The 27,007-nt window shown below is 37.2% G+C and overlaps 1 protein-coding gene and 1 pseudogene across 2 annotated transcripts in view; one reads left to right on the top strand and one right to left on the bottom strand.

Moving 5' to 3' along the window:
- MALRD1 (MAM and LDL receptor class A domain containing 1) overlaps window positions 1-27,007 on the bottom strand; it is a 784,828-nt gene that overhangs the window by 455,770 nt on the left and 302,051 nt on the right. For both annotated transcript variants that reach the window (XM_086714806.1, XM_086714807.1), the window contains 3 exons: window positions 14,369-14,525; window positions 10,470-10,580; window positions 5,663-5,876 (listed from right to left, as the gene is read on the bottom strand). In XM_086714806.1, the coding sequence (XP_086570932.1) occupies window positions 5,663-5,876; window positions 10,470-10,580; window positions 14,369-14,525 (482 nt within the window). The remainder of the gene's footprint in view (window positions 1-5,662; window positions 5,877-10,469; window positions 10,581-14,368; window positions 14,526-27,007) is intronic.
- LOC112867435 (ribosome biogenesis protein NSA2 homolog pseudogene) lies at window positions 18,422-26,636 on the top strand (annotated as a pseudogene).

The raw sequence follows: 27,007 nt of genomic DNA on the forward strand, positions 1-27,007 counted from the left end.
CTACTTTTAAAAAAATCTATTAAAAATAAAAAGTAAAATAAAAATGGCAACCTACAGAATGAGAAAAAAAATTTGCAAATCATGTATTTGATAACAAGTTAATATCCAGAATATATAAATAATTCCTACAACTCAACAATAAAAGACAAATAACCCACTAAAGAGATGGGCAAAGGATTTTGACATTTCTCCAAAAAGACATATAAATGGCTAATAAGTGCAAGAAAAGATGCTTAACATTATTAGTTAGTAGGCAAAGGCAAATAAATCAAAACCATAATGGGATTCCCCTCTATACGCACTAAGATGGCTATAATAATTTTTTTTAAAGGCAAAGAACATGTATTGTCTAAGTCCCAGACCTGCCTCAAAGATTTGCTTGTACATTTTTCATCCAGGTCTGTTCTTATCACCTCCTTAATACTGCAATTTGCACTCCCTCCATTTATGGTGTCCCTCAATTTACTCTGTTTTTTTTTTTTTTTAAGTTTATTTATTTTGAGAGAGAGAGAGAGAGAGAGAGAAAACGAATAGTGTGGGGGAGGGGCAGCAAAACAGAATCCCAAACAGGCTCCGTGCTCAGCTCAGTGTAAAGCCCTACACAGGGCTTGATCCCATGACTGGGAGATCATGACCTGAGCTGAAGTCAAGAGTTGATGGCTCAAGGGATTCAGCCACCCAGCGGCCCACACTGTATTTTCTCAAAGTACTTGTCACCTTTTAACAAACTCTGTCATTTATACACAAATGTGGTGGTGGGGCAGGGGGAAGGGGAGGAGAACATTTTCTGTTTAAATCAAGAAAATGAGGAAAAGGATTTTTGTCTGTTTTACTTACTGATGTAACTAGGTGTCTTCAACACTGCTTGACACATAACTTCTCAATAAATTTATGCTCAAATTTATTTGCTATTTCTGTTTTCTCTACTTCCCTTGATCATTCTTGACAGCGTTTTAAAATTTTATGTCTTTTCCAACCCTCTCCATCTTAACAACTAAGTTCTATTCCATTAATTTGCACTATTAGGTAATTAGTTTCTAATATAAGGAGTTGAGTCTATAAATTTTCCTTTAAGTACTCGCTTAGCTAAACGGCACAAGATTTTTAAGCATTGTTATTATTACTATTTATTTAAAACCTTTTCTTATTTTACTGTAATTTTTTTTGGAGGGGAAGCATAGGTTATTATTAAAAGTGTGTTTGTCCCAACCAATAGGTATTTTCCTGCTTTTGTTTTCCAATAGATTTCAAGCCTAATTAAAAAGACAGGGTCTATGTCACTTTAATCCACTTAAAACAATTGCAATTGCCTTAATGTTTAATAATATAATCTCTCTTTTTTGGTAAGTATTCTGTGTGTGCTTGCAAACAATCGATATCTGCAGATAGTAAATACAGTGTTACATTTGCCCATTAAGTTCAGATTACTTACTAATTGTGTTGATTAAATATCCAGCATCCTTACTAATTAGGGTACAGAATTAAATCATTTCCAGTATGCGTGAGACCCTCTTAATTGTGTATGAACAATAAATATGCTAATTGGAGTATATGGTGAAACAAAAAATATGGCTGCTTTCCAAAGGTGCATCTATATCAGTGGCAAAGATACGTTCAGATAAGATTTTAGAGTTGTTGGATGTACAAATCACTTTCTTCTTTGACCACATCCCATATTTTAGACATGTTATTTACATAATAAAGCCAAAAATAACATTCTCATCTTTCTGCCGAATTTTCTTTTCAGAGTCTATACTAATCTACAGAAAATTAAAGCAGCAAGTGCTTTTGTTTTTTAAAGGATTCTTTTATAAAATGATATAAAATATTACATTATCAGAGATAATCCATTCCTGTAAAAAGAGTTTTTAAATTCCTTCCACTATTCCTCCATGGTGTACTTCTACTTAAGGATACTTTGGAAATTAGAGTCATGATATATGATCAGTCTTTACCTAGAATTCTCAAGAAACCAACAATTAAAAACCCCAAACACAGTGGAATTTCAGGCTAAATATTTGACTAGTTACCAGCCAAATTTCTTGAAATCAGTTGCTATGGTAATTGTCAAGATTTTTTCTTCCTATTCTCCTGGGTCTAATTAAAGCATCAAAGTTTACATTATACACAGGATAATAACTCATAATTCATGTAGCATATTCTAGCCACTCTATAAATAAAACATGTAATCCTGTAGAATGGGAATATAGGTGAATTTTTTAAATGTTTGTTTATTTTTGAGAGAGCGGAGCTCCTCACAAGCTCCTCTTGTGAGCAGAGGACGGGGAGAAAGAGAGAGGGACAGAGGATCCGAAGCAGGCTCCGCACTGCCAGCAAAGAGCCTGATGGGGGGCTCAAACTCACAAACTGTGAGATCATGACCGGAGCCAAAGTCAAATGCTGAAGCCAATGACTCACCCAGGCGTCCCTAGGAGAATTTTTAAAACTACGTAATAAAGGGGCACCTGGCTGGCTTAGCAGGGACAATATGCAACTGGGGATTGTGAGTTCAGGCCCCACATCATGTGTACCGATGACTAAAAAAAAAAAAAAAAATTAAATAAACTTAAAAAAATACATAATAGGAGCACCCAGGTGGCTCAATTGATTAAGCATCTAAGTCAGTTTCAGCCCAGGTCATGATCTCCTGGTTTCGTGAGCTCCAGTCCCACATCAGGCTCCCTGCTGACAGTGCAGATCCTGCTTGGGATTCTCTCTTTCTCAGTCTCTCTCAAAATAAATAAATAAACTTAAAAAATAATACTTAGTAAAAATAAACAATGTTATTTGAAAAATCATACTCATGAGGGTGCCTGGGTGGTTCAGTCAGCTAAGTGTCAGACTTCCAACTTGGGCTCGGGCCATGATCTCAGTCAGGGTTTATGAGTTTGAGCCTCACATCAGGGGCCAAGGATCTGCTGTCTCCCTCTCTCCTTGCCCCTCCCCATCTTGCACTTTTTTTCTCTCTCTCTCAAAAATAAATAAAGATTAAAAAAACATATTAATGTATGAGAACCAATATCAAAATGTGGGTTTCTTTTTATGGTTTGTTCTGACTTTTTGTTGCCGTTGATTCGTTCTAATGAACTGAAAAAGTCGTTCTTTTTTTTTTCTATATGCTGTAATATCTAGAAGCAATTCAGCCGTCATGCTCCAATATTACTGATATAAGTAACCCCACTCAAACTTTTAACAAGAGTGATCTGGCAATGGATTCACTAAAAAGCACCTTCTGGTACAACTTTCCCTCCAAAGTCTTATGATTACTTTTTTCTTTGTTTTCATACAAAAGGACTACCAATATTATGCTAAGTGAAATAGGTCAGAGAAAGACAAATACCGTATGGTTTCATTTATATGTGGAATCTAAAGCACAAATGAAGAAACAAACAGAAAGCAGAATCAAACCTATAAATACAGAGAAGAGACTGAGGGTTGACAGAGGAGGGGAGGGGGAGGGGCAAAATGGGTGAAGGGGAGTGGGAGACCTAGGCTTCCAATTGTGGAATAAGCCATGGGGATGAAAAATACAGCATAGGGAATATAGTCAATGGTATTGTATCAGCCTTGTATGGTGACAGATGGTAGCTTGTGAGCACAGCATATTGTACACAGTTGCTGAATCACTATATTGTACACCTAAAACTAATCTAAGAGTATGTGCCAACTATACAAAAACAAAACAAAACAAAACACTACCAAGACAGTAAGGTCCCAGATTTTCAGACTCTCTTAGTACATCAGCATCCTTTCCTAAATACAGATAAAGCATTCCTAGAAATAGTTACAAACTTAGAACATAAATACACAGAGTACAAGGAAAACTTAACCATAAATAAATCGATACTTTAACTATTAAAAAATGGGATCAAATTTGATCTTGAGAAAGAGATGCATTTGCCACATGACTCATAAAATTCAAAAGCAAAATGTCTGTTCTATTTGACTGATAACCTAAGAGATTTCTGTGATACTGAAATGAAAATTACAATGAAGAGAATGTAAAAGCATCTGATGCAGAAAGTAACTCAATATGCAGAAAATATTTATAAGGTAAAGATATATATTAATATAGAATTCAAAAGTCGCCAAATAGTTTTGCTTGGTTCATCTGTGGTAATAATAGATGTAAGAAATAATCCACAACTAAAGGAACAGTTACATGATATAAATAGGACTTCTACATGTATAACATTTTTATATGTCTTTTTAAGGTTCGGTTTTACACATAGCTGGAAGGGGAGCTTGGACAAAGAAGTGAATCATAAAACACCTGATTCTATGACCAAATCTGTCAACATCAGTCTTAAAACTGACAAAACATAACCACGTCTGTTAAGAGCTTCATCTATGGAATGCACTAATAATATGTGTCCCACTCACCCTGCAGGGCTTCTGTGAAGATCAGGTAGAGATTAGTAGATAAAAGGGCTTTGAAATGTAAAAGTTCTATACAAATGTGAGCTCTTCTTATACTGAAGTTGTTCTGGATATTCCAGATTTGGTTCAACAGACCAAAAACAAAAACAAAACAATAAAAGGCTCAAACTACAATATTCTTGCTCAGAAATTATTACAAACAGAATAATTTGTCAACCTTCATTTTGACAATCTGTATTCAGCTCATTTGCAATGAGATGAGGTAATCACTGGACTGCATTGCACAATTTACAGACTTACCCAAATGAGCATATATGGCCCATTTAGCTGAGGATATCTTAATAGGTGCTGTTGGTCTCCTACAATATCATATAATTGATACGTATATCCTTTAGAAGATCACTTTGTCTAATATATTATCTGGGTATTTATTTTTTTAACAATTTATCACATCTCATAATTTACATAAAGGAATGACAACTCTAAAATGCATCAAAGGATAGAGGCTTGTCAGCCCAGCATGAATTGGCTTTGACGGACGCTTTGCTTGTCTTTTCTCCAAAACTTGCCTTCACATGAAAAGTATTTGTTTCCATTCTGTTTGTCTTTGAAGACGCTTGTTTCCCAATCTATAGCCAGTTATCTCAAACACACCAAGCTCCCAACTCGATTTTTAAATGTTTATTTATTTTTAGGAGACACAGCATGAGTGGGGAGGTGCAGAGAGAGAGGGGGACAGAGGATCTAAAGCAAGATCTGTGCTGACATCAGTGAGCCCGACGCAGGGCTTGAATTCATGAATGCTGAGATAATTACCTGAGCTGAAGTTGGATGCTCAACCGACTGAGCCTCCTAGGTGCCCCCACCAACTTGTTTTAATGTTTTTGTTTGTTTTTGACAGAGACAGACAGTGAGTGGGGGAGGGGCAGGAAGAGAGGGAGACACAGAATCCGAGGCAGGCTCCAGGCTCTGAGCTGCCAGTACAGAGCCCGATGAGGGGCTCGAACTCGTGAACCATGAGATCATGACCTTAGCAGAAGTCAGACGCTTAACCGAATGAGCCACCCAGGCACCCCCACCAACTCATTTTAAAATGAATTACAGTTCTAAATTTAGTGCTGAGAGAAAGAAAGAAACATATTTAAATAGGTCAATCACCTTACCTGCTCTGGGTGCTGAACCATATATACTTTTTCTATGTTTCAGCAATTAACACACCACATACAGTGCAAGGTTGCAGGAGATAAAGGCAAAAGCAAGGAAACAGAAAACTTCCACTTACTGCAAATGAAAGGAGACTCATCTGAATTATCAGCGCAATCATTCACAAAATCACACAGCTTGTCCTTTGCAATGCAGTGCCTGTTTGCACACGTGAATTCTTGAGCAGTACACTTTCTGTCTGGGCTAAGTAGGGGGGAACAATCTTGAAAGGAAATATCATCCACTGCTACATCTCCCATGTAACTGACACCACGCTTTGCCCTGAGGACAATCTTAAAAAAAAAAAAAAAGAAAGAAAGAAAGATGTCAATTGAGCTGTCCAAGCATTCAAAAATTGAGGCAAACATTAAATACAGGATTATCAGGCTGGAATCTCGTAACGATACTCCCATAATGAAACTGACCCAGAAAGTCTGAGGGTCATGTGATATCTGTGCCACCCTCAACACCTAAAATGTGAAAATGGCAATATCAGTGCCTCTTGTTTAGATTTTTAGGACAGGTGGCACCGAAAACCTGTAGGAGCCACAAACCCACCCACTGCTGCCTCTGTGGTTCTTGATCCAAAACAATGCCTGCTCATTTCTTTTTTTTTTTTTTTTCAACGTTTATTTATTTTTGGAACAGAGAGAGACAGAGCATGAACGGGGTAGGGGCAGAGAGAGAGGGAGACACAGAATCAGAAACAGGCTCCAGTCTCCGAGCCATTAGCCCAGAGCCTGACGCGGGGCTCGAACTCCCGGACCGTAAGATCGTGACCTGACCGTAAGATCGTGACCTGGCTGAAGTCGGACGCTTAACCGACTGCGCCACCCAGGCGCCCCATTGCCTGCTCATTTCTTACAGCCTCACTGCATATGGAGAGGAGGCCAATCCGGTGACAGAGAGCACCAAGAGAATGAGGATGTGACGCACCCTCTGTTCTGCCCAATTCTTGCCACTCCTCAGATCTATCCATCCCAACTATGTGAAAGCAAAGATATCAAACCTCAATAACATGAGCTGCATTTTTTTTAAATTTCCCACATCTTTGAAATTAAAAAGATTTGGATTTGCCTTTGATTAACGTATGTGGTGAACAAAATCCTTATGTGTTCCACTGTTTGACAGCGAGCTTCCATTTATATGGAATCCAAAAGAATTAGAAATGATTAGAAATAATAACAGGAGTTGCTAAAATGTTTAGAAATCCCACCTTCAGTTTGTGACATTACCACTGCTTAGACGAACAATGAACACTGTTTCATGGAACGTAAATAGTCACAAACTGTTTAGTTTCAAATTTCTGAGTGAGATTAACTCAGAGTACTTCTGTTATATTTCTCTGCATGCCAAATATCTGTTTGTGTGTTAAGATAAGAAGTATTCATAAATGTTATTATTTTTTAAGTTTTGGGTTTTTTTTGTTTGTTTTTTTTTTTTTTTTTGTGAGAGAGAAGGAGATAGAGCGTGAGAGAGGGAGGGGCAGAGAGAAAGGGAGACACAGAATCTGAAGCAGGCTCTGGGCTCTGAGCTGTCAGCACAGAGCCTGACGTGGGGCTAGAACTCACGAGCTATGAGATCATGACCTGAGCCAAAGTCGTACACTTAACCAGCTGAGCCACCCATGCACCCCAGAAGTATTCATATATTCTAAAGAAAATTTAGAACAGTTAGAAATGAGTTAACAAGGACTAAAGATTTACCTCAGTGATTTTATACAAATATTTATTGTGCAAACTCAAGAGCACCTTTTCACCAAATCTAAACAATCATTTTTCATGAAAGAATTATCATTTTCCCTAAGATGTGTTATCCTTTTATATGACTATATGAAAACCTACATGTTTTCCTTTTAAGATGAGATGATAGAATAAATGCAAATAATGTCTCTCAAATTATCAAAACAAAAAATAAAAATTAAATTTCAAAAATTCATATAACAAATTTATATAAATTGTTCTTCATAACAGATATGCTGGAAAAGAAAAATAAATTTGACAGACTGAGAGATTGGAAATTATTAAAAAGAGGCAAAACTGGAAAAAATAATAAGGACTACAATGTTTTTATAAGGAAATACTGATACACAAAAGGAAAAGGGTTCTCTATTGTCTGGATACATCTAACCATTTAAATATGTGATGCAATGTTCTGTAAATAAGAAATCAGATAAGTGTTCCTTTATTAATTTGTTCATGTGCAGGCCTATAGACAGAACCTCAGGTGTCTGCCATGTCCAAATGATCAAATCATTGCTTATGATCCCAATGGTCCATAAAATGTTAAGAGTCCATAGACTTGAATACGGATTACACTTTTCTAAAAGAGTAATTATATTTTTTTTTTCAGTAGAATAAAAGCAGGGTCAACTATCTTGGAAAAGCTGGGAAGCAATATGGCATAGCAGTTGGATTATGGACTGGTAGATAAACTGTCTATGTTTAAAGCCTATCTAAGCCATTTTGTAAAATAAAACTAGAGTAAGTTTCCTAATGTGCAGGTCTTTCTGTATTCTAACCTAGAAAATGGAGACCGTGATTATGCAATTATTGGAAACACTAAAGGAATAAACATTTCGGAGTCATGGTATAGTACTTAGAATTTATGAAGAGCTATGTGAATGACTGTTCTAGTTATATACAAAACATTTTAAATAAATACTCTGTTTAAGTTTGAGGGCTCCCAAATAAAACTCTGAAAACCACCCAGTGCTGATTCAGATATTTCAAAAAATATCTTCTACTCTTACTCAACGATTAGAGGTATTCCTCTTTCTGAGGTGAAAGGGAATCGTATTGTAAAAATGGAAGAATCATGGAGAGTATGCCTGGCTCATCACTCTATCTCCAGTGCATGGGAATGAGCTTTGCCCATGGTAGGGTGCTTAATAAGTTTGTATTGTAGGAATGAGTGAATCACAAAAAACATCAAATATTTACAAGCCATTAATATCTAAGTTTAAGATTCAAACAACATGGGCATATTCCTCTTCAATAAAATTTCAATAAATGACAAACCAAATTTCAGAAAGGCTAAATTAATAATTAATTCTTCCTGCTGAAATCTCCTTTGTTATTTTGAACATGATTTTACTATATAAGCATTCTGCTTGCACAGAACTAGGTAAGAATTCATTGCTTGGGGTAGAGCCTATGTCTGGCAGCAGCAAAATCTTCTACATGTTCTTGCTGAGGCTCAGTTAAAAGACCTTGGACACTGAACAGGTGGAATCATTTTGATATTAAATTTCATGTTGTGTAATATGAAATTGCAGTCCAAAAATTGCACCTTCAGGGTGAACTTATTTCTTTTTTTTAAATTTTTTTTTTTTTCAAACGTTTTTTATTTATTTTTGGGACAGAGAGAGACAGAGCATGAACGGGGGAGGGGCAGAGAGAGAGGGAGACACAGAATCGGAAACAGGCTCCAGGCTCTGAGCCATCAGCCCAGAGCCCGACGCGGGGCTCGAACTCACGGACCGCGAGATCGTGACCTAGCTGAAGTCGGACGCTTAACCGACTGCGCCACCCAGGCGCCCCTTATTTCTTCTCAGTTTACTAAATTAAATACAAATGACCCATAAGAAAAATGGACTCCAGTGAGAGATCAAAAATATGTGGAAATCATGGGGTGCCTGGGTGGCTGAGTCAAGTAACCGTCAAACTTCGGCTTAGGTCATGATATCATCGTTTGTGGGTTCAAGCCCCTCATTGGGCTTTGCACTGACATTGTGGTGACTGCTTGAGATTCCCTCTCTCTCCCTCTCTCTCTGCCCCTTCCCCACTTGCACTCTGTCTCAAAATAAATAAGCCTTTAAAAATATATATATGGAATTTATAACACCTATCATTCCAAGAAATTGGGGACAATGCTCTCTGTATCAATGCCTTTAGACAGCTGTAGCTAGTCTGGGCTTCCACTGGAATTGAGAAGGGCTGATCTATCAGACACAGCATATGACTGTACCTCCTGAATATTCACAGGAGAACTGGCTACTATTTCTACTTATGCAGAGGACCGGAAACACAATAATTAGCCAAGATATTGTATCTTCTATCTAGAGATAAATGGTTTTAAATTCATGAGATTAAGCGTTGTGCAGTTAAGACTAAGAAATGTTCCCAGCATAAATACCTCTGGATTCTCACTCTCCAGATCCAGGTCTTAAAAATCTTAATAGCTAAGCCTCATCTTCCAAGAAAACCCCTCTTCTGCGAAACACACACACACACACACACACACACACACACACACACACACATCCACGAGCTTTTATTTTCTTGATAATCCATAAAAACCAAAACTCATACCAATTACCTTGGCAAGTAATTATCTTCAGTTCAAGCATTTTAATCTATGCCCTACGTGTTCTTTTTGTTTTAATTATTAGATACATATAGGTCTCATCCTCCTAATATTATTGTCATCTCCATGAAGGCAAAAATACAGCATCACACCATTTCGTGCCTCCCCAAAATATTTTGAATTAAGTAAATTATCTCTAATAAATTTCAACAACATAATGTGCTTTCAAAAGTCTGTCGTTTTAATTAGGTTTGAAATAAATTTACATAATTACTCCAATGTCCCTGAGAATACATTTGTTAATAGGGGGAGGTGTTCTTTATATGAGGTAGGCCGATTATGAAGTGGAGCATGGTTGGCATTACATATTCCTAGAATATGGTTGTCTAACTAGGAGGAATTAGGACATCTGAAGCTGTAAGTTCCTTATGGAAATTCTACATGGAGTGGCAGGCATTCACGTAACACATCAGAAAGGGGATGGGAGGGCAGGAAGGCCATGATCAGAGGAAATAAAGTAGGATTAGAGAAAAAAATCAACAGAATTTCTTCATCACCCAACTACTTGGATTACAAACCTGTATATGTGATTGAACGCCTAAAAACACTTCTACTCTTTTCCACTGTGCACCCTGCTGTCCACTTTGAGCCCACAATTTAGACGTAACATTGTCTTTCTTGCTGAGTACCTACAGAAATAAATCAAGTAAGAGGTGTTAAAATATTCTGTCTTGATAAATTTTAAACATTTAGAATTCTCCCAGTGATTTTTTTAAATTTTAATATCAACATGAATTCCCTTGGAGAAAAGCAGGGACATTTTTCATTAGACGTCTTTGTTTACTGTACAGCAATGTGTCTCCAGGGTACCTCACAAGCTTTGTGTAATAAAAGTCCACATGAATATCTGTCAGTCAAGTCCAAAGGATCTGGGCAACATTTAATTAAGAGCTCTTAACCACATCAGCTTTTAAAAACCTGACAGCAGTAACTATTGGAAATTTATGAATTAAATAATATTCATGGAGTCGACTAAAAAGCACTTATTACTTCACTTATTACTTACTAAAGCGCTTTTTTCAAGATGACTTTACTTCCTTATCCTCTTGGGTTCAATAGGGACAGTGGTGTTATAGTGGGAGCCCATTCAATATTTTTAACAGCACACGTGGGTGGTACGTGTGGGCACTGACTCATGCTGTGATGGTAAGAGCTCCCTACCCAAGAGCCTTGAAAGCTCAAATTCTCCCCAGTACTATATCCTTATTCCGAAGGGAAATTCAGATTTGTCTTAGGAGACAAATTATCATGGCTCTCCTAGAATGCTACAAAATGAGCCAACAAGAGAGTAACTGAAGAGAACAGGGACAGGATAAAACAATTCCACATTTTAAAGTTAATTGACTTAGATGGCTAATTTAATTATATCACAACATTACTTTTTAAAAATACAATGTGTACAACCAAAAGAATCATTCTGGTAAAGGGTTTGTGAAGGTTTTGACTTTCAAAAGTGGAGGTAATCCTGTAATGGTTTTGTTATTGCTTTATTTATGATTAAATTCAAACAGTTATTTTTCTTGGAGTATAATTAACAAACTATTATAGCAGTAGAGTTTCTAGACCCTTTAGAATTTCTAATATGAGACTAACAAAAATACCACCAAAGTTTTGCTACATATATAATTTAAGTTAAAACAACGTATTTTCAAGGTCAAGAAAATACAATTTCTAAAAAAATAAAAATCATTTTTGATGAATACTTTTAAAAAATATGGGAAATAGATCTTTATACACATACCACTCTATATATAAATCACTATGAAAATGTATTCATGCACAAAAAATAATATCACACATTACTATTTTAATTATTTGAAAACTAATTACTTATATTTTAATACTATCTTATAATTTTTCACCTACTAATACAAACTTGTACCTGAAGAAAAGAATTTTTCAGATAATTAATTCTTAATCATAAAATATACCAGCTAAATAATTCTCATTTTTCTGATGAAAACCCTGCAGTAAGTTGTACTGATTGTTTTGCCAAAAACCATTTTTTGAAAGCCAATGTAAAAGAAGTGATAAGCTGTGGAGTGCCTGGGTGGCTCAGATGGGTAAGTGTGTGACTTCAGCTCAGGTCATGATCTCACAGTTTGTAAGTTCAAGCCCTGCATCGGGCTCTCTGCTGTCAGCACAGAGCCTGCTTGGGATCTTCTGTCTCTCTCTCTGTCTCTCTTTCTCTCTCTCTTTCTGCCCCTCCCCTGCTCATGCTCTTTCTCTCTCTCTCTCTCTCTCTCTCAAAAATAATAAAAGCATCTAAAAATTTTATAGAAAAAAAGTAAGTTGTAACTTTAATTCATAAGACTCCTGAATGGTTTTAGATTATTAAATATGGACACATACTTCTTTAGAAACAAGTTTATTTTTAAATCATTACAGGTAAGGAGCCTGACCTATAATAAACAAGATAATTCTTCTAAAGCTGATATATAAATTTAACATATTTCCAGGTAAACAAGTAAACAATAAAAACTACCTATATTTGTGAAATATGTTTATCTAAAACTTATTTGGAAAAATAAATGTTTAATACAGTCAGGAAAATCTTAGATTAATAGAGTGATCAAATGGAGAGCCAAAGTACCTAATATTGAAATTATACTCAAGGTATGGGGAAGATGTGGTTAAGCAGCTGGTCTGCAGTCTGTTTCTCTCTCTTCATTGGACAGCATGTAACCTAACTGTAAACTCTTGGCAAATATGCTAAACATGGACTTCTTGGCAAACAAATTGATTGTATTTGACAAGGGGAGAGCCCTTTTCTGTGCCTGCTTTTAGCAAGATATCCCTGCTCTAAAACTGCTTGAGCTAACAATTCTAGGACTTTGGGATTTATCGTTCAGACATGGCTTCCTGGAAAGTGCTACAAAGGCTATGAAACAGTACAAATGGAGATGTTTGAAAACTGAGTTGGCTTATTCTGTGTAAATGATGCATCTCTACATATTACTTAAAACCTCATATATTATATATGGCACAGCCAACATGGGAAAACAGGATCTAGGGATCTGCATTGAGATTCAAGAACCTCTCTCTGGTTTGCTTGTATAACTTGGTCTTCTAAAAGAAGCCAGGACCCTCTGGAAAAACAGATAACTCCAGGGATGGAACAGGATAAAAGTAACAGAAGTCTGGAACATCTGCTTAGACAGACATGAAGGAAATGCTCAAAGACTGATGGGCTTGTCAAAGAGACAAAAAGTCAGCTTAAAGAGTATCCTATGAGCATATCTGGGGCAAGGTAACAATCAATAAATAATAATAGATGATAACAAACTGAATACAAAACGAACCCATGAATCCACAATGATTTAAGTCAATAAATGGAGAGCTAAATGGAGAAGTGCTTTTGTTGTTGGTGGTGTGGGTGATGGTGTTTTGTACAATAGAAAACCAATGTACAAATGTAAACAGAATAATGGAGTTAAAAAATCACAATTAAGCCATCATCACAGTCAAACTAATTCCAGCGAAAAATATTAAAGAATGCAAAAACTAGCAAGTAAAATTGACTGAGAACAGGATTTTACATACCATCAAAATCTCTCTTCACAAAATATTTATTGATAACACAGGGTATAAAAATAATGAGACCTATAGACATCATAAACTACCACTAGGATGCATTTAAAAGAATACAATATTGATGATATTATAACAAACATACATATTTAACATTAAATCTAAAATGAGTAGATTCTACATACTGGATTAGACTATAATATTTTAAAATACCAAGGTCCTAAGAGTCTAGAGAAGATTAAGGAATTATTCCAATTTGAAAAGCACTACAAAGAAATAACTGGGTACGATAAGTGATCCTGTATGGAATTTTTCCTATAAAAGATAATACTGGGACAATGGACCAAAAAAAAAAAAAAAATAGGAACTCTGAGTAAAGGTTATATTGGAGTTATCTGTGAGATTATTGAAACAGTTTGAGACAGTCTAAACAGTAATTCTGAAAACAGTTTAATTTTTTTCACAAGGAAAAAATTGAAAAAAGATAATTGGGAAACGTAGCAGCAATACCATCAGTATGAAGAGTGCACATTCAAACATCACCAAAGTGTGTCTAATCCATATGCACTATTCTCAGAACATTGGTATTCTTAGAACATTGATACTAAAGCCTACATGAAACATTTCAAATACAAAACTGTATTACAGAAGCTGTAACCTCATAGTAAGGATAATAACCATAAACCAAATAGTAAAACCAATATCCTACTAGCCATTCAGGTCCCATTCTGCTAAAGCTCTCTTTCAATCATACCATGGTGAACCTAGTAAGGCGCTGACAATTATCCATTGTCACTTATTAGCAAACTATATTTTAATACCACTAGACTGTACCGTGTGAGTTTTTATAGAGAAGTTTTAAAAAGTACAATTGCTTAAGTAATACCTGGAGAGAACCAACCGTCGCCCCATTCATGTGAGTCCAGAACACCAGAGTACATTTTGGTCCCATGCGTGAAATAACAGGAGTGAGTATATCAGCCATATCACCAAACTTTCCATTTGAGCTATCGGCATACAGATACCAGCCATCTGTGGTATTTCTGGGGAAAGTACAAAGCACTTATCAGATTAAAAAAAAAAAACAATAAAACAGAAGAGAATCATAAACTATAATACAGTTCATCATTTTTGGGGTGTACTTTATATAGTTCATCATTGACCACAAGTTATTGCTCTATAAGTTTTCCTAAAGTATAATAATGTTTTATAGCATAATGATAACTCATAACCTTCAACAGAAATAATTATCCTACTGCCTCTTACTTGTAGCCAAGAGGTTGCCACAGTCTGTTCAAGACTGGCTACATCTGACCCCTTTCTGGGCACTGGGGACTAAGATAGCAGGCCTTGGCCTCATCTCATCCCGAGACATTAGGACAGGAGAGGGGGAAATCTTTCCTCCCACCCAGACGAGTTTTGCCCCCACAGATGCCTTTCTAAGGGAGTGTATTCAACGTTCATTTAAGACATAGCCTATTAGGGGCGCCTGGGTGGCGCAGTCGGTTAAGCGTCCGACTTCAGCCAGGTCACGATCTCGCGGTCCGTGAGTTCGAGCCCCGCGTCGGGCTCTGGGCTGATGGCTCGGAGCCTGGAGCCTGTTTCCGATTCTGTGTCTCCCTCTCTCTCTGCCCCTCCCCCGTTCATGCTCTGTCTCTCTCTGTCCCAAAAATAAATAAACGTTGGAAAAAAAAAAAAAAAAGACATAGCCTATTTGGGGGCATCTGGGTGGCTCAGTGAGTTGAGCATCCGACCGACCCCGACCCAGATCAAAATCTTGTGGTTCACAAGTTCGAGTGCCGCCCCTGGCTCTGTGCTGACAGCTGGGAACCCAGAACTTAGAGCCTGGAGCCCGGGCCCGGAGCCTCTTCAGATTCTGTGTCTCTGTCTCTGTCTCTGTCTCTCTCTCTGCCCCTTCCCACCGCATCCTCTGTCTCTCTCGCTCTTTCAAAAATAAATAAAACACTTAAAAAAATGTTTAAAGTGGGGTGCCTGCGTGGCTCAGTCGGTTAAGCGTCTGACTTCAACTCAGATCACGATCTCGCGGTCCGTGAGTTCGAGCCCCGTGTCGGGCTCTGGGCTGATGGCTCGGAGCCTGGAGCCTGCTTCCGATTCTGTGTCTCCCTCTCTCTCTGCCCCTTCCCCGTTCATGCTCTGTCTCTCTCTGTCTCAAAAATAAATAAATGTTAAAAAAAATAAAAATAAAAATAAATAAATAAAAAATGTTTAAAGAGCCTAATTACAGCTGGAGGAGAAATGTGCCCAACACTGGTGGAGATCTGACTCTCACTAGGGCCCTGGCCTCCTTCACAGCCCTGCCAGTAGTGGTCCCAGAGCAAATGATGGCAGAGAAGGGCACACACCCAGCATTCCCTCTGCTCCCTAACCCTGGGTTGCTAAGATCACTCAGCAGACTTTCTCACAGCCTTCTTGTGCCTGGACATTCCGTGCCTCTATCATTCCCTTCCTCCAAGATTCTCAACTCCTTGACATATTGGCTGACTCCTATAAAACCAGTGTTTGGAGCAATATGATTATTTTTGCTTCAGCCTTTTTTCTAAGAAAAGGTAGAGCGGGCATTGTGGGAATCTTCCTTCCACGCCTTTGCGGTGTACCTCTTCAAGAAGAGAGATTTTAATAGGACGCATGTCTGAGTTTCAACCTCAGAGTACCTTTGGTAAAAGTACTCCTTAAGGAGGGAGACCCCTAACTCTCTGCCCTCACCTTGCTCCATGTTGCCTGGGCTTCCGGCCCCACCCACCAAGTGCATCTCTCATCTTTAATCCTGGGTGCGCACTACCCATATCTGGGGCATCGGTGGCTCTTGGGTTATGGGTCTCCCCTGACTCCTTTCCCCTTCCTTGGTCTGTGTGGTAGCCATACAGGCACAGCGCTACTGGAGTCCTTAGGAACCAGCAACCTGACAAAGGCCAAGCTTGGGGCTGAGGCCCAGAGATGGTGGCTCGGCGATCCTTCCACACCTGGCTGGGGCACATCCTTCAGGACGCCAGGCGGGTCTCTGATCTTGCCCGCTAGGCCTGGAGGACAGGGACTCCTGTCTAGAGAGAAGCCTTCGGAGGGGAAACCAGGAGGTGGGACTTGAGGGTTGGCTATCATAAGCTGCCTCAGCCACCATCTAGAGGTGAATGCACTGCCACCCATCGCCTGCAGGTCCCCACATCTATTTCCACGAGAGGCCACAGAAGGGAGGGACTTTACTGAAGAATATTTTAAAGAAATCTTTTGTACCCCCTGGGACTCCTTCATCAAAACAAGGGACTATGTGGCAGAGTTTTAATGTTCATGTGCGGCTGACTTGGGTGCGAGAGAGGTTTTGACCCAGGCTCAAAGTTAGTTTCAAATACCACTTAATAAATCTATTTTTCTTTTTTTTTTTTTTTCTGGCACAGAAGCTGGTAATCTAGGACCTACATGTGAACAACTTTATGTGAATATTTTTTGTACTTAGTTTACTTGGGTTGGTAGGACACATTATATTTAAATTCCTTGAACACTGTGGATCCCCCTAATGTGTATGAATGACTAAGGCTTTGTAAATTAAGGAATGTTGGCGAATAAAGTTATTTGATGGGATCAAAGAAACCAAAAAAAAAAAAAAAAAAAGAAATAATTATTCTACTCTTTTGATTTTAAATCCATGTATCATTAGTACAACGTGCACAAATTATGATAAAGGCTGAAATTACCAAATCTAGTCTGTAATAATTTGGTTGTGTGGGTTTTTTTTTTACAATAATACTGCCAATAATGTGGTCAGCTTTGTACAGCGTATTTTCTTTTTTTTAACATTTAATTTTTTATTGTAGTATAATTGACATACAATGGTATATTAGTTTCAGACGTACCACATACTGATTTGACAATTGTATACATTACTCAGTGCTCAACATGATAAATGTAGTCACCATGTGTCACCAAATATTATTACAACATTATTGATGATAGTCCCTAAACTGTACTTTTCATCTTTGTGACTTACTTACTTTATAACTAGAAGTTTAAAGTATGTACCTCTTAACCCCCTTTACCTATTTTGTCCATTCCCCGCCCCCATCCACCTCCCCTCTGGTGGCCACCACTTTGTCCTCTGTATTTAGGAGTCCATTTTGTTTTCTGTTCATTCGTTTTTATAGATTCCGCATTTGAGCGAAATCATATTTTCATGTGGGTAGAATGGGCCCTAAAGAACTGAATATGTTTAGAAGAGGCACATAAAGAAGAAATTATATACATACATATATATACACACACATACAAATGTATACATATATACATGTCTATATGTGTATACATTTGTATATACATATATACACACACACACACATACATATATAAAGCATGGAAAATAGAAAGGAAACTGGTCTGGGGTTCTCCTTATAGGTCTAAAAGGCTTTCAAGTCTCAAATTTAGTCTCTATTAATTTAGGTCAATTTTATTTAAAATATATTTTAATAAGCTTATAGATAATTTTTAAAATGTGTCTTTCCCTTCCTAGCTCTAAGTCAAAGACAAAGAATCAGGATGAAAACAATTAAATATCAATGTAATCTTGCCATAAAAGACAGAGTTTATGCTCCCACTTTAAATATCAATTCAAAAAAAGAGATAATAAAACATTAAAGACATCTAGGTAATATACAGCCTTTCGAAGTATTAAGTGAAGAGGTGATTTCTCACAGTATGGGCATTCTGGCACTCTGATTAATTAGATTTCTTACCACTTTCTCACCTACAGATTATGCTAGATACTATAGAATATAAATTTGCTACTTATTAAAACCATTTTTATTTTGAAAGTTATATCTTTTTTCTTTTTTGAGGAAAGAAATGTGAATCACCAATAGCAAATGGATGGAGAAGTTACCACATAGTTATTGAGTGGATCTTTGCAGTCTTGCCTGCCCAAGTCACTGGGAACATGATTGTGAGAAGCCCACAACAGAATTTGGCCTCTGGCCTCATCATTTACTGGGTAGACAATATTAGGCAGGTTAGTTAATCCTGCTGAATATGTTAGTTTCTTCATTTATGAGATGTTCCATGTATGGTCTTAATAAGAATCAGAAATAAAATAAGGGAATATCTAAAAGAGTACCTAGCCCATTCTATGTATTTAATAAATTATAGTTGTGATTTGCAGTTATGTTTATGTCATTAGTTGCTGCTAATAGAATAAAGGATTTAGTGTCCCATAAACCACAGAGGGTATGAATTAAGACCGTTTTTAAGAGGCAGAACTATTAATCTGAATTATGTCTCAATAAGTAAGCACTTCCAGTTTTGTTCCTTGTGTGTTTAATATCCCAAGATCCTAGGGATAACAAGAACAGAAATGAATATATAATTTATTCATAGATTCACTGAGACCCAGCACAATTTCCACAGACATTTCTTCCTAGTTATTGACAGATTCTAAGCTTCATCTAGAAATCTAAAGGACTAAGAATAGCAAATTTTAATGTACAGAAAAACAAAGAGAATTTAATAGGTCAATTCATTATAAATGTGGAATAATCAAGACAGAGCAGTACTGAAGTAAAGATAGGAAAATGGATCAGATAAATGGACAAAACACTCCTGAAACCAATTCACATATATTTGTACACCCGATTTTGAAAAGTTTGATTCTTCAAAGCACTGAAGGAAAAGACAAGCTTTTCAATGTGGACTGAATAAATCAGGTAGCAATGTGGGGGGAAAAACAAAACTTGCCTCTATTTCACAGCTTTAAAAAATAGTGAATTCCAGGTAGATTGTACCTTGAATATAGAGGGTGAAACAATAAAGTTTCTCTAAAATAACCTAATAGGGGCACCTGGATGACTCAGTCTGTTAAGCATCTGACTTCAGATCAGGTCATGACCTCACGGTTCGTGAATTCAAGCCCTAGGTCGGGCTCTGTGCTGACAGCTCAGAGACTGGAGCCTGCTTTGAATTCTGGCCTCCTTCTCTCTCTGCCCCTCTCCCACACATGCTCTGTCTCTCTCTCAAAAATAAATATTAAAAAAAAATAAAAAAGAAGATAACCTAATAATATCTTTATGATGTGTAAGAAAGTTTTAATAATATATAAAAATTGCTAACCATAGGGGAAATATTTAAAAATGGGACTATATTCAAATTAAGGATTTCTGTTTATCAAAGATGCCAAAATGATGATCATAATCATCATTGAATCATCATTAGCAAATGGGAGGAAAGCATACATATCACATACATAGAATATAACACGTACTGACTGCTTACTATGTACCATGCTCTATGCTAGATGTTCAACAATATGTGTGTGTGTGTGTGTGTGTGTGTGTGTGTGTGTGTGTGTGTGTGTAGGGACCATGTCTATTTTGTTTCCTATGCAGCAAACTGGATCATAGGCCCTCAAAAAATACTTGATAAAAACTTGATAAATGAGTTTAAAATTAGTAGAACAAATGTGGAAATAAAAAGACCAATGGAGTGACAGAACTATAGATTCAGATCAAATCATTCATGAAAAGCTGATAATGTGTTTCATGCTGGGGGGAGAAAAACAACATAAGAAAAGACAAAACAAAGTGAACAGATCTGGAGACCATGGAGGAACGAAGTGACTAAAAGTCATTAATTCTGGCAATGATAAAATTATCAACAGTTCTTCAACTGGAGGTCTCTGTATGAATCGTCCAGAATTAAACACAATTAAAAACTATTCATGTGTAATTTTCCCAATCCAATATAACTTGATATAATTCAGTCACAAAGATATATATAAATTACTAAAGAAATTCCTTGTAAGTATATATCCCTGAAATATCCCCCATCTGCAAGGAAAAGAAAAAAGGGACACATATCAGGAGATTGACTTGCAAACCACAAACAACAAAACTACATTTGTGCCTTCACATCGTACTATGAACACAGAACACAGCACTGCATCCTGTGGTCACCAATATTACATGCGTTAATTGTGGGCACATGATGTATGCATGATTCCTAGTGGAAACTTGAAGAATTACACAAACACTTGCTTGTGTTTGGGATGAGATCATCCAAGCACGTACTTGCAGAGGAAATCAACCCACCCCATGGAATGGGCAAAGCAGTAATGACCACACCTAACAATGCTGTCACCCACAAAATATCAGTGTCTCTCTACTGGCCTTAAAATTGTCCTTTCTCATATAAGGTAAGAAGTAGGATGTTTTATAGGCACATATATTTTCTAATAAAACATATCGTAAACCACATAGGAAGTGTTATAAGACAAAGAAAGTATTACACACCCAGAAGTTGCACAAGGAAAGATACTGGGTGATGATGTACAGGTCACTTAAAAAGTGATTATAAAAAGAGATCTTACTTACCGTCCGTGTTATTTTTTAAAAAGTCTCCTAGGCCTCATAGGATAATCAGTTTCTAAAGTCTTAACCATGACATAAATTAAGCAATTAAAATATTGAATATTTTCCCTTATTTGAGAATCTCGTGGGTATTCACCCTAAATAAATTAGTAAGAAAAAAATACCCTTGCAAGGACAAGTCAAATTATTTCTGGGTGAGATAAACTGACCTGTGATCCTGTACGTATACAACATCAGGGACATATTGTCCAGGAGTATTCTTTGGGTTGAAAAAATACCTTTTAATTCATTCTGATACCATAGGCCTTTTTTTTTAACATTTATTTTTGAGACAGAGAGAGACAGAGCATGAACGGGGGAGGGGCAGAGAGAGAGGGAGACACAGAATCGGAAGCAGGCTCCAGGCTCTGAGCCATCAGCCCAGAGCCCCACGCGGGGCTTGAACTCACGGACCGCGAGATCGTGACCTGAGCTGAAGTCAGACGCTTAACCGACTGAGCCACCCAGGCGCCCCACTATAGGCCTTTTTTTTGCGTAACTAGTGAGATGTGATCTACTAAAAGCTGTCATGGACTTTATTAGCTTCATGAGTAGCAGAAAATACAAAGTGCTCAATAGTGCAGCTCTTATAATAGTTTCCATAGCACTACCCTAATATCTGTAGTGAACCATTCTCGTGGTGTGAAACTAATCGTTCCCCTCACCTCAGCCGACAACTTCTCTGTAGAAGACAAAATCCCTGACCCACCAACTGCTGCGGTAGGCTTCCTAAGCAAGCCAGACTAATCAGCGTTCTCCTGTGGGATTTTTAGAATATAAAAAGGGAAAAGGAACATTCCCTCTGCAGTGTTAAATCTTACTAGCTGACTCCCCAAGTTGTGAAACCAGTTCTGCCTGATTCCAAAACTCCACACATGGCTGTCTATACTATGCTTTAGTGATGCAGAAGAAGAGTCCAAAAAAAAAAAAAAAGTTTCTATTGACTTTATTGGGCCTTTCTGAAATACACATCTGATTCTACCATCCTGCTTAGAAATCTTCAATATATCCTCACTAACTCAAAGTAAGACCCTTGAACTAAACTGTATGCTATTGGACTACAATAAAAAGCTTTAGTGAACTATACATCTACTTACTACACACACTGTCCAGATCAGCTGACATTTTTTTCCAGAGCACAGCTTTCTTGATAAAAGAAGCAGTGAATTAACTTGCATTCTAGTATTTGTAACTAATTCAAGTATTTGTAACTAATAGTCCACAGACTGATATTCCACACTGCAACGCTACATAACTGGGTCAGATTTTTTTTGTGAAGGCCATATAGTAAATATTTTAGGTTTTATGGGCCATAAGGTCTCTGGTACAACTATTAAACTTCTGTCTTTGTAGCATGAAAGCATCCATGGACTACTTAAATGAATTGTCACATTCCTGCTCCAATAAAACTCTATTTGCAAAAAACAGGCTTCAGGCCAGAATTGGCCCACAGGCCATCCTTTGGTCACCACTATTCATTCTATGGATAAAGTCTCAATTCACTGGGATCTGACGAATAACTTTCTAAAAAAATCTGGCATCAACTTTCATACATTACTTTACTCAGACACTCAGATATATACCCAATGCACATGTGTGTGTAATTACTTGAATACATCATGCCCTTTCTTTTCTCTGTCTCCCTTATTCTGAGCACTCTTCTTCTGAGCACTCTTATAACCTGTGCTGTTGGTCTTTCCTCTATACTACTTTCTCAACATATCTCCACAACATATCTCAAGTATATTCTCATTTCCAAGCCTTTTTAGATGCCTAGACTCAAAATTCCTTGATTCAAAATTACCCCCTTATGGAAGAATTTCAGAGCACTTATACACAACTTTTTAAATGTATTTTTCATGTTACGTTTTAATTCACTGAATATAAAGCTTTATTCCCCAGTAGATTCTATCCATATCATGGCACAGATTTTAACTTATTTATCTACCTCGCCTTGTGTATCCAGAAAGCCTTGTAAAGCGACTTAAACTCAATTGGTACTCAATAAATATTTCCTGAATCTGTTGCTTAACATTAAATAAAAGTGTTAGAGAATTCTTGCTTTTCTATATCAAAATTCTCCTTTACAAGTGCAAGGAATCTCAATTTAAAAAACACACACACAATTTTAGCAGAATGCTTTTGGGTTTTTCTTTCCTAGTCTCATGAAATATAAATGAAGTAATGAACAACATTTGCTGAAATTTTATATAACCACCTGGGGCTTTACCAACTCAAAATTCAATATCAAATGTATCAAAGCCAACTATTTTAATTAGGCTCCCCCACAGTTCCTGTTTCAATATTGTATGACATTCACTGCAGAAAAACTCTTTGTGAGTCAAACAGAAACACACACACACACAAAATAACAATGGATAAATCTTAAAGCTGAAGAAATTACATAATGTGGTTGTATTTATTTATTTATTTTCTCTTTTCAAAACAGAATTTTTAAAGGCTCATTAAAGTAATTATATTCTTTGTAAAACAGATTTTATGCCAAAACCCCATTAGTTTCTGAGATACATAAACTAAAGTATCTGAGGTTTTTAGATCAGTCTTTAAATTGTAAGTCTTTCAATGAGAGAGTATTAAGTGATAGTTTGTCATTTAATATTTGTAACAAATCTGAGAGGCAGGATTATAACCACTACTACTTCACAGAGAAGTAAAATTAAGTAACTTGTCAGTGAGATCCTTCTCCCACGTTTTATATTCTCAAGTAGTTGTCCTCTAACTATGGGGTCAGAAACAGCACATCAGGATTACCTGACAACTTAGTTTAGTCACTAGTTCTTGGGCCCTAATGCAGATATACTGAATCAAGAACTCTGGGCTAAGAGTGCCTGGGTGGCTCAGTCAGTTGAGCGTCCAACTTGGGCTCAGGTCATGATCTTCTGCTTAGTGAGTCCCAGCCCTGCGTCGGGCTCTGTGCTGACAGCTCAGAGCCTGGAACCTGCTTTGAATTCTGTGTCCCGGGCTCTCTTTGCCCCTCCCCCATGAGTGCTCTCTCTCTCAAAATAAATAAACATTAAAAAAGAAGAACTTTGGGCCAGAGCTTAGCCATCTGTTCAACAAATTCTCCAACTTACTCCTGTGCATGCTAAGTTTTGAGATCCACTCTTCAAAACCACTTACGCTAACAGCTAAAATAGTACCTTCAAGTCCAAGATGCAAAATCAAGATACCAATCCAAAAGGAATACTTAGAAAGGAGACACTCATGGGGTGCCTGGGTGGCTCAATCAGTTAATCAACCGACGTTGGGTCAGGTCATGATCTCACGGTTCCTGGGTTTGAGCCCCACATCAGGCTCTGTGCTGACTGCTCAGAGCCTGGAGCCTGCTTTGGATTCTGTTCTCCCTCTTTCTGCCCCTCCCCTACTCACACTCTGCCTCTCTCTCTCAAAAATGAATAAACATTAAAAAAGAAGAAGAAGAAAAAAGAAAAGTAGACATTCAAGCTTAATTTTTCTTCCCAAAATAAACACCCTGGGGAAAACAAATACTTGTAAGATTAAAGAATTTTTTACACTTGTTTTTCTGGCACCTTATTTTCTATTACATAGTGTGTAGAACACAGGCACTGCATTTTACTTAAAGAAAAAAAAAAGAAGAGTTGACTGGGAAGCGTATGATTTGGAATGCTTAGTCAAATATATTTGAGAAACTCAATGCACAGTTCCAGAGTACCATTTACACACACACACACACACACACACACACACACACACAGAATTTGATGTAAATAATTCTTTAGGAATTGTGTAATCAATTTCCATTATACTCTCTCTTTATATAACTCACATATCCTTAATGTATTTGACCAAAAAAAATGTCTGTCACATGATAAGTACTCAAAAATATTTGTCAAGTTGAGCGAATGAAACAAACAACTGAAGGCTTATTTTTGAGCATTACTAGATAAATAATACCTTCTAACAAAAACTTATTGACCTAAATTTCAAAAAATAATTTAGTAATTTAAATTTTTGAGATTTTAAAAATAATTTTTAAAATTAAAAAAATACTTTATCAGATATGACCATTATTAATCCAAAATGTATTCCCATGTTACTATGAATTGAAAGTTCTATTTGTTTAAGAAATGGTTTTTTTTCAGGCTTCAAGGCAAAGAAAATCATCAGGAATAAAGAATTTTATTACATAATGATAAAGAGGTCAATAGTACAAGAAGACCTAACAATCCTTAATGTTTATGAGCCTAAAAACAGAGTGTCCAACTATGTGAGGCAAAAACTAACAGAATTTTTTAAAAAAGCAAAAGCAAAACCAAAAAACAGATGAATCCACTATCATCATTAGAGACTTCAACACCACTCTTACAGAAAAGGACACATTTCACAGTCAAAAGATCAGTAAGGACAAAGGTGAACTCAACATCATTAATCAGCTGGATGTAAATGATGCCTAACACTGCTTTATCCAATAACATTAAGACTATACATTCTTCTCAAGCTTACAGCGAACAATTTACATCTAATAAGGACTGTTAAACAAAACATACAGAAAATTCTTAATACTTAACAATAAGAAAACAGACAACTGATTAAGAAACGGGCCAGGTTTGGGGGTGCCTGGGTGGCTCAGTTGGTTGAGCGTCGAACTTTAGTTCAGATCATGATCTCACGGTTTGTGGGGGTTCGAGGCCCACATGGGGCTCTGTGCTGACAGCTCAGAGCCTGCAGCCTGCTGTGAATGTGTCTCCCTCTCTCTCTGACCCACTCACAGAGTGTCTCTCTCTCTCTCTCTCAAAAATAAATAAAACATTTAAACAAATTAAAAAAAAAATGGGCCAGGTTTTTAGAGTTGTCTCTTTCGCATCATGGGTTTTGTAGAGTGAGCTTGTGGGTCTGTGAGACCCAAAAATTGAGAGCTGCTTCACTCCCAAGCAGCTGCACCCAGCATCTATGTGGCTGTCTCCAAGCCACAAAACAAATACTGGGAGCACAGTGGATTTCTTTTGTATTACCACGAGAAAAAGGGAAAGAAGGAAGCTGGAGAGGCTCATGAATGTTCAAAGAAGGCCAAAAAAAAAAAAAAAAAGATGATTAGTCTGAAAGCTAAGCTTTCCCATAAATAGTGCCATACTGAGAAAATACAAATGAAAAAGACTATCAACATGCAGTAAAATAAAAACAGTAAACAAAAGGATGATGAAAAGTTTCCACAAGGAGCACTACTTGCATACCTCCTGGACAGGGAGGGACAGTCCCCAGCTAAAGTACTTTCCAACATGATTAAACAAAAATGAAGAGAAAGCAGGAAAATAGGAATTCCCTTTGCCCAAAGCTCATGCCCACGGACAAATGGAAGTATTAACAGTTATTCGAACAGGAAAGAAAAAGAAAAGTAGACATGGTAGAAGATGGTTTCTAAAATTGCTTTGCTGGAGATGGCTTTACTCGAAAATCACCTAAACAAGAGTGATTCATTAGGTTAATGACCTTACATCTCAAAAAGGTCCATGTAACACATCCTGAATTGAAAGCCACTTTTTGCCTGCCACTACTTGGTATAAAAAAATCCTTCACCCACACTATGCACAACTTTGGGTATTATTACCAAAGGTACGATCACTGAGGTGTAAGTGAGTGACTTGGGCCTTGTGACACAAGAAGGCAAGGTTGTATGGGAGAAACACAGCCAGGTTACACAATCCTGAAAATGATGGATGCATAAATGCAGTCTTGCTGGTTCAACAGCAGTTTCAGACAAATACCTCCTTATAAGTACTGAAGACTACACACCAATCAGGAAAACCACTATGATTGTGCTCGTTCTGAATACTAGCAGCAAATAGCCTTATATACCTGCTGTCATCAGAATTATTTATTCCATTGTAAAAGAAATAAATTAAAACATCCCAGTTTTACAAAAAGAGAAAAAGAGAGGGGCACCTGGGTGGCTCAGTAGGTTGGGCATCCAACTTTGGCTCAGGTCATGATCTCATAGCTTGTGAGTTTGAGCCCCACATGGAGCCTGCTTTGGATCCTGTGTCTCCCTCTCTCTCTCTGCCCCTCCCCTGCTCGTGCTCTCTTTTTCTCTCCCAAAAATAAACTTAGAAAGAAAGAAAGAAAGAAAGAAAGAAAGAAAGAAAGAA

Source organism: Puma concolor, chromosome B4 (assembly GCF_028749965.1).
Source record: "Puma concolor isolate L17-30 chromosome B4, mPumCon1.1.hap2, whole genome shotgun sequence".
NCBI classification, from domain to species: Eukaryota; Metazoa; Chordata; class Mammalia; order Carnivora; family Felidae; genus Puma; species Puma concolor.